We start from the raw sequence: 16,527 nt of genomic DNA on the forward strand, positions 1-16,527 counted from the left end.
ATCCATGTTGATGATTTGGGAATGGTTGAACTTCCCAGCCGCGATTGCTTCCTTAACAAAGTCCAGGAAGGCAGTTTTTTTTTCTTCCCAGTCCTTAGGCAACTGTTGGCTTATAGTCGTTTTGCAACGAACCGAGATTTTGTGACGGGCCATGAAGCGATAACACCAGCATGGCCCGCCTTTGAAGTCGTCAAAGCTCATCAACTGAGCCATTTTCTTGGCTTGCAGCCGAATTTTAATGGTGGACACTGGCACGCCTTTTTCCCGCTGTTCCTTTATCCACGCCGCAAGTTGGGTCTCAAGCTGGGGCCATTTCACCGTGCCACTTCGTCTAGCACGCTTCGTCTTACGCATGTTTTCCAAATTGTCCTTTTCGGAACGCCAGCGACGAACACATCTTTCGTCGACTTCGAATTCTCTTCCAGCCGCCCGATTACCAATTTCTGCAGCTCTATTTATCACTGTCAATTTGAAGCCGGCAGTGTAGCTGCGATTTCGCTTAGGAGCCATCGTTAAGAAAAAAATCGAACGAACGAGTGCAAAGAAAGATCGAAGATTTAGCGCAACAAGTAACGAGAAAGAACGAATGCAAATGACGTCGCGCGCTTTCTCCTAGCACGCCACCGCCGAAACAGGTGTGGATGAATCCATTTCGTTGAACAGGTGGGGTGTGGACAGGTCTATTTCACGGAATGAGTTGGAGGAGAACATTAAAAGTGGAGAGTGGAGGAAACCTTTTCCCTTCGCACGGAGGAAATCTTTTTTTTTTTTCCCTCCCGTGCTTGCTTGTTCGGACTCGCGGCTCGAAAAATTTGTTTTCGCTCGTAAAGGCCGCATCGCTACAAGCGCCGCAGCTGAATAAAATTTTACTTTTAAACACGTATGCGCCGCGGCGTTTCTTCCGGAAATTACTGTAATATGTGTAAGTAATTTTTCACCCCTTTAATAGGCAATAATAGGCAATTTATACGTAATTTGAGCTTAAAAAATTAATTACAAAAAACTAATTCGAATTTAAAAAATAAAACCCTAGGTGCACATCTAAGTCTTGCAACATAATCTAAATAAGAAAGTTTCCTCACTAGCCCGTTAGCCCTTTGTTAAACTCTTTCCAACAAAGAAAGTATCTTTCTTGAAATGAGACCAAAACTGAACAGCATATAGTTAAACTATTTTTTTAAAGTAAAGTTATTGATTTTTTTTTTCACTGACTAAATAAAAATACTACAGTTCTGCACTTATTTTAAAAGTAATAGCTCAAGGAAACAGATTAACACCTCCCAATTAAAAAAATAAATAAATAAATCATAAGTGTTATCACACAGAATTACATTTGTGCAACTTTGACTGTGATGTGAAGTCAAGGGTTGTTTTAAAAAAATTTTAAGGCAGAATAATTATGTCAAATCTTTCGTTTATTAAATTTTTTTTACCTGACTTCTCTCCGAATTCAAATGAATATTGTTCTCGATGCCTTTGTTGCTCAATTTTAATTTCTTGTAAGTTGCGCTAGAATAAGTTGATTTCCCAGATTCACTAATAAACTTCAATGTACCATCAGAAGAGACAGCCTAGTGTAATGGGATAGCTTCGAATTGACAATAGAATGCAAAGGGTTTAAATTTCCCGAGTTTGTATTTTATATGTCATTTTTGAACTGCATGTGCAAATCTCATTTTTTTAATGTTACATTTCATGTTTCTCCTTTTATTTGACAGGACTTTTGGCCATTTATTGAAAGTGAAGAAACAGCCAGTTCTGTAAAGTATGCAAGTTTTTTTATTCTCTTTAGAACTGTAAAAAAAAAAAAAAAACTACAGTTTGATTTTTTAAATGTTATAGAGTGAAACTTTAATGAGAGACGACCTCTAATATGTTCTTTTTGCAGTACCTAAATAAGTTGTATGATAAATAAATATTAAAAATATTAATTTTTTATATACAATTTTAACTTTATTTTATGGATTACTCAACAAATATCACCAATAATGCCCAATTGAATCAGATTGCAACAAATCATTTTTTCGCCAAATTTGGACTCAAAACGCTTGCAGATACGTTACTAAATGGTCACTAAATTATAACATCACTTTCTTATGCGTTGAAATTTTCCCTGGTTTTCATCAAAAAATGAGTGAAAGACCCAACCCTTTTGGAACATTCAAATTCAACCAAAAAGTGGAGGTCATTAGAAAATTCATGGTAATCAACTCGGGGTTGGTCAAATTGAATATTTCTCTCCTCTTCCTGCTTTTGTAGGAACATATGAGGTAGTGAGAAGCAAAGGGATGCAAGTGGCAAAATTAAAAATTTGTGGTAGATGAACCTCTCCTCTGTCTTGGTGCAAGAGATGGTACTTGTAGCCCTGGAAGTTGCTGCTGCACAGCATGATTTAGAAAAAAAATTCAATGAATGCCTACCTAGGACGTAATTTTTATAGTTTTGCTCAAAACTTGAAAATGTCCACTTGCATCCCTTTACTTCTCATTGCCTCATATGTGTGTGAAAAAACTACATGACATTCATTTGGGGGTGAGTAAAATGGAAATGTAGGTTGAAATTTTAGTGAAAATTTTTTTGCAATTATAATACTTCTTTGACAATGTAAAAGGAAGTAAAAAAATCTGAACTGAAACATTTATGTAATTAAAAAAAAATGAAATGAAAGTTTTAGCTGATGCATAAAGAAATCGTGTAAGTGTGTTTCTTCTATGCAATTGGTTGAAGTGATAAAAAAAAAATTAAAAAAATTAATTTGAACTTTGACATCTTGAATTCAAATTATGTTTTTCGCAATCACGTGTGTGTGTGTATGTAGGCATGTGTGTTTGTGGGTGTGGAGGGGAGTATGTTTGTATGTGTGAGGGGGTATGTGTATGTGCGTAGGCATGTGTGTTTGTGTGTGGGGGGTATGTGTATGTGTGGGTAGTTAATCGCCTCAAGCTCATGGGTCTCTGGAAGTCCCCTCGTTACCTGTCTCTGTACAATAAACTGTGTGCAAAGACTACTAAGCATCCTTACTTTATGATGCCTTCTGACTGGATGTTAAAACAATTCAGCTTTAATGCCAATTTCTACATTGTGTTTCCGTCCAGAGAGCAATGGAAGGATGTACAAGATATCATTGGCAATGCACACGAAATCTGGTTTACTGATGGTTCCAAGACTTCGTCTAGAACTGGTTCTGGTGCATATTGCAGCAGCAATAATACTAATCTGTGCTTCTCTTTGGGGAAGCTAGCTACTGTCTACCAGGCAGAAACTTTAGCCATATTGGTGTAAACAGCTGCCTAGATCGAGGCCTAAGCGAGAAGGTTATCAGAATATTCTCTGATAGCCAAGCTGTGTTGACAGCTCTCAATAGTAACTTTTACCACCAAAACAGTTTGGGAGTGCCATAATGCACTGGTAAGACTAGCTGGCAGTAATAGGGTTTCCCTTTACTGGGTTCCTGGTCACCGTGACATTTTAGGTAACAAATTGGCAGATCAGTTAGCTAAACAGGGCTGAAATATACCGTTTATGGGACCAGAGCCTATCCTTTGCCTGCCCTACAATGCAGTAAGGACCACTGCAAAGAACCTTCTCATGGATGAATCTTATGGCCTGTGGCTTCAGTTCGAGTCTCAAAGACAGGCCAAGACTCTGAACCAGCAGCCTCCCTGGCTGAGGTCCAAGGAACTGCTTAATTTGAGCAGGAATGAGATGAAGAAGTCTGTTGGGCTACTAACTGGACACTGCTCTCTTAATAGGCACCTTAATCTGATGGGTGTTATCGACAACCCTTCCTGTAGAGGATGTCATATGGCTGATGAAAGCTCAATTCATGTGCTATGTGAATGTGACTTCTACTCTGCACAAAGATTTGAGCATTTGGGATACCACTATGTTGATCCCTGGGAACTGCCTAGAATGTCGGTTAGGCAATTGCCAAGATTTATTTCTGTTACTGGGCTCCTTTAGTAGTCTTAGCGGGGATAGTACAATAGACCTGTGGTCTCGGTGCTCGCGCTGTTTTCAAGCGCCCCCCCCCCCCCCCCCCATTTTCACTTCATACTTCATCTTCATGTGTGGGTAGTTAAGTGTATGTGTAGGTGTGTATGTGTTTATGTGTGTGTATGTGTAGGTGTCTGTATGTGTTTGTGTGTGTAGGTATATGTGTGTGTATGTGTAGGTGTCTGTGTGTGTGTATGTGTAGGTGTCTGTATGTGTGTGTGTGTAGGTGTCTGTATGTGTTTGTGTGTGTAGGTATGTGTGTGTGTAGGTGTATATGTAAGTGTAGGCAAGTAAGTGACGCAACCTGGAGACGGTCTTTGCTAGAGGAGCAGCATTGTGAGGCGGCCGGTCGACCGTGGTGCTGCAGAGGGAGGCGGGGGGAAAATAAAATCATAGGAAGGCCAAAAACAATCAAGTGAGAACAATAAGCAATCGTGATTGCTCAATAATATTCTTATCACTGATTGCATGCATTTAGTTTCGTTACCAAGTTCACATATTAATAAATTAACAAATATAAATAATTTTGACTAAAAATTTTCAATTAATCGTATAGAAATCTCACATTATTTTATATGTGCAGAACGGCAAAATAAATGTGTATGTGTAACAAAATATTCACAACATGCTATTCGCATGTTTATTTTATTCATTATGTTTAACAAAAATTGTGATATGTCCTACAGTGTATTTGCGTGTGAAATATTTGCAGATCTTTTTCCTGATTACAATGAAATGTTTTCAGTTCATATTTTAATTATGTCTTTTATTTTTCAGTTCAAATCAGAGTGAATATTTTAATGTAAAAAGCATGTATGAAACATCTCTCGCATCAAGGTTAGTTGCTACTATTCTTTTAAATTTCAAGCCCTCAAAATTCTTTTTTTTTCAGCATGAATTTCAATGTATTGCTTTATTTAATAGTTTTGGCTTGATTTTAATTATTTTTTAGTTTACTCAGTTATAGCTGGTGACTTTTGAAATTGAATTTATTTGCAAGCTTAAACATCTTTATTTGCTGTATTATTTTATTTATACATATAGTAAAGCTCTCAATAAAAATGTATGTTAGGCGCTGTGTGTGCACGCTCCGGCTTCACCCAGAGGTTGAAGCAGAAGTTACAGAAATGCATTTTTTAGCGGTTCTGGTTTTGTAGAACTATCGAAAGTTGTTGACTTTTTACTCCGAATCGCATGTTTAAAATTTGCTTGGAGATCATGGTTTCCCATTGTAATTAATAACATTAATTGAGTTTGATTACTTCAAAATACTTAAGTACTTTCCAAGGTTTTTTTTTTTTTGGTTATTTATGTAACAAAGACAAAAGTTGCTCTTATGAATATTTTCCAGTTCTTCAAAAAAAATTCATTAATTGTAAAATTTTTGAATGAAAAATATTGTAACAAATGCAATTCTTGACAATATATTTCAAAAAACAAATTCCTGTTCATGAGAAAGATTTCGAACATTTATCTGAAAAAAAAATTTGAGACAGTCATAAATGCAAAAGACGATGCTAGACACTCTACATAAACATATGGTCCAATATGCATATTCAAGCTTTAGTTTCTTTTTCAACCGACTTCAAAAAGAAGGCGGTTATCAGTTCATACCGTATGTATGTTTTTTTTGTTTGTTTATTGTCCACTCACAGCGTCTCACCTAGTGAACCGATTTTGATGATTCTTTTTTTAATGGTAGGGGATGGCTCAACTTAGGTCCCATTTTACTTTGACCATATTTGTTCTTTATAAAAAAAATTATGGGCAAAAAAACAGTAAATTTTATGCAATTTCCCTATTAAATGATTAAAATGATATGAAACCCATTGTTATAAAAGTTTGGTGCCATATGACAGTACCATTAATAGTAATTGTAATGATAATTTTGAATAAAGGTTTTTCTGAAGCAAGCATCAAGTTTCTTCAGTGTCATTGCTCCATAGTGGTGGTAAAGCTAACCTGGAAACCGAGGTGATGCAGTGATCAGGATCTGCTTAGCCTTCACAATACTACCAGGTTATGTTTGCCTCAACTATACACGATTGCATCACAAGCAACTGGTATGCTGTGAAATGCAAATTAGTCAGGGATATTTAAATATTTATAATTAAATTAACACACAAATGAATTCCTGAGAGGAACAAAGATAAATTTTTAGTGCCAATCGCTTAAAGTTTAAGGCGTGCTTATAATTTTTTTTTAGTATGGAACATTTTTATGAAAAAAAAATAAGGTAAAGTTTCGTGATGGTAACTTCTTACTTTTACTGAAATATCTACAGTTACTTCACTAAAAAGAATGAAATAAAAAAATTTTGGCGAAAAAAAAATAGAACCGACTTCAAAATTGCTCTAAAAAGTGAAAAATAATTTTATTCTTAAAACACCATCGATAATACTTTTAAACATAAGTTTTGAAGTTGGCGCAAAAACGATAGATAAGATCATTCGCAGCTATAACTCAACTACATTTAGAAATTTAACCAGGCCTAGTTTCTTCACCACCACATACATTACGCATTGATGACATCATATTTGAGTAAAGATATAAATGTTTCGTTTCTAACTTTGGATGATTTTCTGAAAAAAATATGAACGATGCATGATTACACTTGATTTTACTTTTTGTTTTTGCGCCAACTTCAAAAATTATGTTTAAAAGTATTATCAATGGTTTTAAAAGAATAAAATTATTTTTCACTTTTTAGAGCAATTTTAAAGTTGGTTCTTTTTTTTTCAAAATTTTTTTATTATGAAGTTTAAAGTTCTAAATAAACTGCATCTGTGAGAAGGAAATTGAATTTTGCGAAACTTCATGCTCTTTATCTTTAACTGCAGCGTATAATAAGACAAGCAAAATGTTGCAATTATAAAATTTTGTTTAATTAGGATTTATTGATATGAAGCATATAAAGTTTTAAGTTTTGAATTGTAAGTTTTCTCTATAGATTAAAAAAAGTTATGTCAAAGAAATTGTGATAAGGAAGTCTGCGGCGGGTCTGTGTCCAAATGACCCCATATCACTTACAACCTTAAAATTCGGTACAAAATTACTCTGAGCCCCGGAAGTGTCTACCTGGGGTTTTTATTTTAAATTTCAAATTACTTTTTTATAGCTAATTTTTTAAGCTAAAATTTCATTAAAAATGGCCATTAAAGGGGATGAAAGATTTCCCACACCCCCTTAACATTTTATGTCCTTCAAAAGAGATTTCTTTTCTGCATCAAATAAAGCTTGTTCCAACTTTCTCAATTAATTAGAAAAGTATATATATAAGGGCTTCTATTTTATGGAAAATCTTAGGCTCAACTCAGTTTAAGCCCTTAGGTAGACAGCAAAATAGATTACTAGAGACCACAAATTTGAAAGCGACTTTCAAGTGTACAAAACTGCAATTTTGCAATGATCAGGAACCCCTTAGCACCTGCTCTGCAAGTAAGTACAAGTTACAGTCGACTCCCGCTACAACGCAATTCGACTTACACAAAATGACTATAACGCGTTTTTTTAACCCCAAATAATTTTAGACCTAAAGCGAATTCCTCTCCCGCATCACAAAAATTTTCAGAAGGGAATTGCCATGTGAAAGTATCGGCTTTGTTATTGGCTACTAAAAATATTTTTTTCGTGAATGGACCTTCATCCCTTTAGCATCACTGGCGGCGAAAGTTCCACCGTACTAGTCTGAACATAACTTTGTTTGTGCATACAAATAGCTTCTCCGCATTTAACATATTTATTTCATTCTAAATGCGAAAGTTGATGAATTATAATGACACCTAAGAGCACTGTTTGTTGAGACAGAAACAAAATTAGAAAGTTTCTGACAATTAAAGAGAAACTAAAGGTTCTCAATATGCTTGAACATCAACAAAAAAAAGGGGGGGGGGCTAAGGTAGCACAGCACAACATATTAAGGTGTGAGTGAATCTTCCATATGTACAATTAAAATTTTTGAAATTTTCTCATTTTTTCCCCATTTCAGATACCTCTTTGAACATGAGGAATGCTCTGAATTTACTTAATGTTTTTTACGTAACATATTGAAGTGTCTTTTAGATAATACTAAATTTTAATAATTGGAATCAGCGTATATTTGTTACTAGAGTAACTTGAACTAAGGCAAAATTGCATTAGTTACTGCTATTTATTGTAAGTTGATCGAGACTTAACCATTTCTTTCATGTTTCATTTTCTCAAAAGTATGATTGTGAAGTACTTGCTAATGGTAATGTATATTAAGGAATGGTTTTAAAACAGTTTTAGGTGGTGTTAACAAGTGTCTAAAATAATTAGTTATGTTTATAAAAATAATTACACATTCCAAGGGTGCCCATATAGGGGGGCAAGAGAGTCTCAAAGCCCCCCCCCCTAAAAATTAGAACTTCCTTGCTTTTAGTACTTTTTTCTTTGCAAAAATGTAAAACCATTTCTTCTCCAGCCATTAATGAATAAGTTATTAAAAATGTCAAATCTTAATGACTCTAATCTGTCCTGAAATCTGCTTCCATGAGGAAAATATCCTGCTAAACCATAGTTAAAATATCTGAGCCCCCCTTACAATTTTGCGTATGGGCGCCCATGACGCATTCCCTTTTCCACAACATGAAATTTCGACTTGAGGGGTCTTGGAATGCATCCCTTGCTTAAATTGGGATTCGACTATAGTTTAAAACCCGAGAAAGGGGGGCTTTTTGCTCCTAACGGAACTTGTAACGCATTTATAATTTGATTCTTTCTGATTGATGATTTAAATCTTAGCGAATCAAATAAGATCAATCTTGAAATACAGTTTGATTCGCTAAGATTTAGATCAATAAGAAGCAATCTTTGGGGTTGGTGAGCATCAGGAAGCAAGGGGTGGAGCCCCCTAGTAAGAAAAAAAAACTCCTTTCATAAAAATATAGCAATTCAATATTTTACCTATATATTAGCATATTTTATGTGCTTTTTGAAAATTTGAATTGAATATCTTTTAACTCAATTACTTACCATTAACTACAGATAAAATATGTTCCTTGCATGTTTATGAACATGCTATGCCACTGCCATTTAATGCATGTAATGATTTATGAATAAATCAATTTTAAAGGGACCAAGGAACTATTGATTTATTGGAGTTATGAATTATATATATATATATATATATATATATATATATATATATATATATATATATATATATATATATATATATATATATATATATATATAAAATAAGCAAACAAAATTTCAAATATTAAACAAATTATATAAAAATAATGATGATAAAAAGGAAAATTGCAAATATCTATTAAATAGGAAACGATAAAGTATGAATCCAGAGCTCATCAGCCATGGAGGATTCATTAATTATGGTCAAAGGACCAAAAATTTAACTATGAACTAAAAGAGAATGTTTAAGCTCCAGTACGTGCAATATAGAGTAACATTGGGCAGATGCACCACTTGCTCAACTATAAACAATAAACAAGAACTCAAACCTAAAACTAATCCATGGATGGCTAATTATCGGAACTTGTTTTCCTAATTAGTCGAGGCGAAACCCCCTGCTTTTAGTTTTAGGTTTGAGCTCTTGTTTATTGTTTATAGTTTAGCAAGTGGTGCATTTGCCCAATGTTACTCTATATTGCATGTACTGGAGCTTAAACATTCTCTTTTAGTTCATAGTTAAATTTTTGGTCTTTTGACCATAATTAATGAATCCTCCACGGCTGATGAGCTCTGGATTCATACTTTATCGTTTCCTATTTAATAGATATTTGCAATTTTCCTTTTTATCATCATTATTTTTATATAATTTGTTTAATATTTGAAATTTTGTTTGCTTATTTTATATTTACTTGGCTTTTTAGTTTTGCTGCATTGCGCATCTATGGGCTTTTGGCGTGGTCTTTTCAATATTTTTCACTTTTATTATTATTATTATATCTATCTATCTATATATATATATATATATATATATATATATATATATTCCTCAATTATGCATCCTAATTAAAATTGATTCATTTTACCTAATCATTTCTTTCATATTTCAAAAATTAAATTTTAGGCTGCAGAGTTTGATTCAAAGAAAGAAATTTTTGGAAGCAGAAACATTTGCTATCAATTCTCATTTAGATTTTGAAGTTAGTTCTCATAATTGTTTTAAATATTTTTAATTCAATTTTTTTATATAATTCAAACTCTTTTTAAAATCATATTGCACTTGAAATTTCAGGTAGTTCATAAAACAAAAATAGTTTGTTTGCTAGCAGATCTATCTTCTACTGAAAAAAACCTCTCCAACATAGAATTGAACAACATCTGGAATGACATAAGCCTCTCTCTTGAAAAAATACAGGTAGAAACTTCTAACAATTGTTATTATAATAATAAAAAAATGTGTTTATGAGCCTTTTTTAGAGATCTATTTTCTTTAACAAGAGTCTGGCCAGAGGAAATCTAGGTCCTTTTAAGGACCCTTTACGAAAATCCAGTTAATTAAAAAGGACCCTTCATTAAATTCTAATTGGTTAAAAAGGACCCTTCACAACATTTCAGTTGACCAGATCGGACCTTTCATGAACTCGTTTTTTAATAAATGAGTACGCAAACCAGAAATCTAATCTATATTGATGAATAACTCTTGGTTTACATTTTGAAATTTCACAAAAAGATTTGATCCCCCCCCCCAATAAATAAATAAATAAGTAAAGATAAAATTCACACAAATATAGGACCCTGTGAAAAATCTTGGACAGACCCATGTTTAATTTAAATCAACATCAGTAATGGGGGTTAAAAGTTAATCCAAATAATTTCTAAATCTTTTAAAATTTAACATTATTTGTTATTATGTACTTAAATGTTGATTCCCTTCTCTTAAGAATGGTTATGAGTTTGATCAATTTCATGATTAAATATTGGTTTACCTAAAATTCAATCAGTGTTATAAATAGCATTATAATACATGGAGAAGTTGTTGCATGAAAGTAGTAACTTTTCCATCCATTCATATGATAAATATGAATTTTCCCACAAAATTAAAACTGTTATGAATGCACAAAAAATATGATTTACCATGTGAACAGTTGACAGAGTTCTAATAATCTAGTAAAATGTATCAGGAATAATTAAAAAATATTTTAGCTTGAAAAGATAAAAAACAAAAAATCAGCTTCATTAAAAATAATTTTAACAAGTGCTAACTGAAAGAACTGCCCCCTCCCCCTGCCAAAAAAAAATGAAACACAATTACGGCTCATTGTTGGACTGTTCAAAATCTATGTGCAGCTAAAATTTTATTGTTAGTCTTGTCTAGCTTTACATAGGGACCTTGAAAAATGTTGTTAGAAGTGAAGTCATACTGAAACTTTAGTTCATAATGGAAATTTATTAGATAAATGTATTGGCAGATTGTAGCTAGGATTTAAAAAAAAAAGTGTGAAAATGATAACGTTGGCATAAAAATATACTATAGAAAGTATATTTTTATACCAATGAACTATAAAAACATATCAGCTGGGCTCCCAAATGGTCCGTTTTTTCCACCAAAGTCCGTTTTTTAGGGTTAAGTTCACTTTAGACCGCTTTTTAACATTTTGGTCCGATTTGTCCTCTTTTATATTATTTTTACTTAAAAATCAGATTTTAAAAGTTTTCCATTACGTTAAAAGATACTGTACACACAAACACGCGGCCGCGGCGCCGTAACCTGACTTTCCCGTATTATTTCGCTTCAGATTGACGTCATTACTCCTTCCCTGCAGCATGGAAATCCATAAAAAAGAGGAGTTATGATGTCGAATCGAGTTGGAGCAGGGGTGCTGCTACTAATATTTCTCGGAATTTCAGCCTCACGTTTGCAATAACAAATGAACTTTGCAATCGCAGATTTCAATAACTCGATTATTCCTTTATCTCAAAGTTTTTATTGGATCCCAAGCTCTTGAGACTGTTGTGGAAACTTCCCATAACTTGGAACGTTTTAGGCGGGCCCTTGGGACTTTTGGAGTTGTTGCAAGTTGACTGTAATAGTAACGTTGCTATGAACCACCCCTTTTGCAAATGAATTCGGAAGTAATCTCGTGGCGCATACCCCATTTTTTTACAGGCGCATATGTTCGTAAATTTTACGCCCTTGAAAAACCTTAAAAAGTTCTTGGGGGGGGGGGGGGAAAGAGTTCATTTTCAAAGTGCTTGAAAACCTTGAAAAATATGAATAGTTTCTTTATTGCTTGAATTCTTTCAAAAGGAATTACAAGCAATCTAAAGCATACTTTAGAATGCTTGTAATTCTTTTAAAAATATTTCATCAGTGCAATTTTCTGAACATATGTTCGATATGCAGTATTGCGAAAAATTGCTTTCGTGTTTGAGGTTTCAATCCTTTTGCATCTTGTAAATATGTTGATGTTTTTTACATTCGAAAGTTGTTTTGATATGCGCTACCTTAGATTAGCTTATTTTTCGTTTAATTTCAAAAATTAAGGAAGGAATTAGTTTGGAAACCATGACAACATTGAACTTACTCGGACTTCGCGGAAAACTGCTTCTCGAGTTTGAAATTTCAATCCTTTTGCATCTTGTAAATATTTTGATGTTTTTGACAGTAGTAAGTTATTTTGACATATAATACTTTAGATTAGCTTATTTTTCGTTTAATTTCAGTAATTAACGAAGTAATTATTTTGGAAACCATGGCAACATTGAACTTACTTGGAGTTCGCGGAAAATGTCTTTTAGTGTTTGAAATTTCTATCTTTTTGCATCATGAAAATATTAAAATATTTTGCGCAGTCAAATGTTATTTTCCCAAATGCTACCCAGGGGTGATAGTGTTCCGGTATTTTACCGGATTTTTGGTTTTTTCATCTTGATTTCCAGTACCTTCCTCTTCAAAAATACCGAAACTCCTATATTTTCAGAAAAACCCACTTTTGTAAAATTTAGGTTGATGTTTAATGAAAAGCCGAAAGTCCAAATTGATTCCCCCCAACTGCGATGGCACCCCACAATTTTACCAAGCCCCCTTTTTCCTCAAAAATTGCCACCCACTAATAAAAAGACTTAAATTCTTTTAAATTCATTTCTCCAAAAGTTTCTGTGGTAAAATATGTCCCATGATCCCCCCCCTCCCGACACACACACCGCAAATCCTTGCTGTAGCTATATTATTAGAATAAATTGCTAAAATATTTATTCACCAAGATGGCCTATGGCTTTTCTCTGTTGCAGATGCTTATGTAATAGGCTTTGCAACCCCCCCCCCCCCCCCCCCCATAAAATGAATTTAACGACCTATATATATCGAAAATATCAATATTTGGAGAGCGATATATCGTGGTATTAAAATTCGGATATGGCCCAGCCCTATTGCACAGTGATCATAATACATGCTGCCCCTTTTGCTCCAAACTTATTTAATTCTGAAATCTTTATGCACTTTTAGTAAATGAATGTAATTATTTTTTAAGGATTCAGATACAGTGGAGGAAAATGAAACATTCTTTGAAAAATTTTAAGAAATGAGAAAAATTAAAAGAATTTAATTCCCTCCATGCACATGGACGAATTAAGTCCAAATCAAACTTCGAATTTTAGCCCCAGCAAATAATAATGTATATAAATAATATGTACATACACGTAATGTGTATATATATGCCCATCAAAACACTTTTTCTTCTTGGAAAGAAAGTTCAGGTATTTTTTCATGGAGTCACAATCACCCCCTGGCTACCTTAGATTAGCGTGTTTTATGTTTAGTTTAGTAGAAAATAAATAAATTTATTTTATGGGAAACATGCCAAAATTGAACTTGGTTCGTGAAAATTTGCTTACCTGAGCTTTCAATCGTTTTTCATCTAAAAATATTTTTATATTTTTGGCAGTTTGAAGTTGTTTTGACATGCTACATTAGATTAACTCGTTTTAATTTTTATTTAAATAACAAAAAATTAATATATTTTTGTTTTTAATTCAAATTTATAGTTTTGCAAACTTAATTTTAATTATTATTAGCTTATTTTCGGTTATTACTGGTTTTTTTTAATAGGGGGAGGGGTATTAAATGTAAACAATTGAGTGCATAACATTTTAACTTAGTGTTTGTATTTGAAACAAAGTTGAATTATAAAATTTTATAAAGTTGAATTTATGTACATCATTTCATTGTCATGATGACTGCTAAAGAAGGGAATTAGCCCCCCCCCCCCCCATAAAAGTTCAAAGCACTCATGGCCTTGCAATCATGGAGGTTTTTTTTTTTTTTTTTTTTTTTTTTAAATCTAAGCTTTATGATTCTTGAAAGTATACTTTGAATATGAAAATTGCAAAACTAAGCTTCATGTGATCTGCTTCTCTTTGGGATTAAGTGTTTCAGACATTTTTAGGAAAACTTTCAATACAGTAGATCTTTTATCATATTGTCTCTTGTAGAAAAAGCAGTTTGTTTTCCTATACTTTTTATATTACTTCCTGTTATTTATATGTTAGCATTAATTAAAGTCTGCATGCAATATTTATAGTGCGAATTTAGGGTAGTACCTTTAAAAATATTTTTTTTTACTCTTGAAAAGTGCTTAATTTTTTTTTCTCCCTAAAGGGTATGAACCCTGTGATGAGATTAAATTTAAAATTCAAATATAAAATAATTTTACTATAAACTCAGTTGTAGCTTTGTTGAAAATCATAACAATATTTTTTAGGTTTCAGTGTGAGTAATGGGGAAGTGCAAATTTCTCAGCAAATGGTTAGATAAAACTGTTGAAGATGGGAACAAAATTAGAGACTGGGGAAAACAATAAGAGAACAACATTTTTTGTTTGGTGTATGATAGATTAATATTGGTTGAAATGGGGTTATAACGCGATTAAGAAGCATTACAAGACAGAAAAACATAAAAAAATTTTTAACTAAATAAAGGTGAAGTGCAGCTTCATCTATACTTCAGTGAGACTACCAGCATCCCTGGTTCAAGTCAAAATGTATCATTATGCCTATTTAGTTCTAAAGAGGCTGCCTTAAGTGCTGAACTAAGTGCTCCCCCCCCCCCCATCCAAATATTTGTGTAAATAATATTATTCAATGGATAAAAAGATCAATTTCACAACTGATAAAGGATTGTATCATTATTATAGTTAATTAACGAATGATCTTCAAATTTAGCAGCTGGCAACTAATTTGCCTTTTGGTGCTTCCCTGGGTTTAACTATGAGTGGTCCTCCCAAGGTCCTCTTTTTGATCCTTACTAGCCCTCTTTAGTCCTCTTTTTGATTGAAAATGGTCCTCTTTTTACCCTTTTCTGAAGCTAAAATGTGTTGGGAGCCCTACATCTTGTAATTTTTTTAATATTTTGCGTAATCGAATGTTATTTTCACATATGCTATCTTAGACTAGCATATTCAATGTTTAATTTTAGTTCTATTTCGTTTTAGTAAATAATAAATAAATTTATTTTTGGAACACATGCCAACAGTGATTGTACTTCGCGAAAATTTGATTCTCATGTTCGATATTTCAATCCTTTTGCATCTTGAAATTATTTTAATATATTTGTAAACTGGAAGCTATTTTGACATGTGCTACCTCAGATTATATTATTTAATTTTATTTTAAAATAACTAAAAACTGAAATACTTTTGTATTTCTTTTTATCCTTATTTATAATTGAAAATACTCATGAACATTTTCAATTTGAAGATATATCTCTATGATTTTGAACTTGCACATTTATTTATTACTGGGACTTTGCGGAAATGTGCTTGTCGTATTTGAGTAAAAGCAGGCTCAAATTTACATTCAGTGTATTTACCACTTAAGCAGCATTTGCATATTTTTGTGTGTGGAGACTTCAATAAAATACTTTCTTACTAATTTTTATATATACTTGAAGACAGTTACAATACTTTGGTGGCAGAACAACTAATACACACATATGAAGAAATGATTTGGATACTTAGCATACTAATAAATGATTTGCAAACCTCTAATATTTTTGAACTTAGGCTGTAGCGTAGCCAGAAATTGCCTCCTGAGTTGGGTGTTTGGTCATAAACCCTCATATGTATATAAACTACCATATTAGGGTTGGAACTATGTGTTAAAACCAAGGGCTCTAAGGGGGGGGGGGGACTATATCTTCTTGCTTTGCAGTACCTTATATCAAAATGAATTCTGTTTAAACTGGTTACATGAAAATTTTTGTAAGTGACTATGTGCTAAGGTGTTTACTGTAAGAACTGTATCTAAAAGGACTTAACTAGGTATGCACTGATTCATCGATCACTTAGCTGATTATTTATAACTAACCAGTTTTCACCTGTTAATTATTAGAAAATTTATTTTTCAATTAAAATTACTCTGTAAGATGGTTAGTTACATACTTGCTTGTCGCACCCCCCCCCCCCCCATCCAAATGTTTGTGTAAATAATATAATTCAATGAAAAAAAGTTCAGTTCTACAGAAGGTGATAAAGGAAGTGTATCATTAAAAATCATTATTATGGTTAATTAAGGAATTTCCTTCACAGATTTAGCAGCAGG

General features: G+C 33.0%; 1 protein-coding gene across 1 annotated transcript in view; it reads left to right on the forward strand.

Moving 5' to 3' along the window:
- The window catches only part of LOC129230420 (uncharacterized), a 263,650-nt gene that overhangs the window by 76,004 nt on the left and 171,119 nt on the right, over nucleotides 1-16,527 (forward strand). Inside the window, exons 6-8 of the mRNA XM_054864820.1 lie at nucleotides 4,774-4,833; nucleotides 10,055-10,134; nucleotides 10,227-10,345. Coding sequence (XP_054720795.1) covers nucleotides 4,774-4,833; nucleotides 10,055-10,134; nucleotides 10,227-10,345 — 259 coding nt within the window. The remainder of the gene's footprint in view (nucleotides 1-4,773; nucleotides 4,834-10,054; nucleotides 10,135-10,226; nucleotides 10,346-16,527) is intronic.

This window comes from Uloborus diversus, chromosome 9 (assembly GCF_026930045.1).
Source record: "Uloborus diversus isolate 005 chromosome 9, Udiv.v.3.1, whole genome shotgun sequence".
In the NCBI taxonomy this organism is placed as follows: Eukaryota; Metazoa; Arthropoda; class Arachnida; order Araneae; family Uloboridae; genus Uloborus; species Uloborus diversus.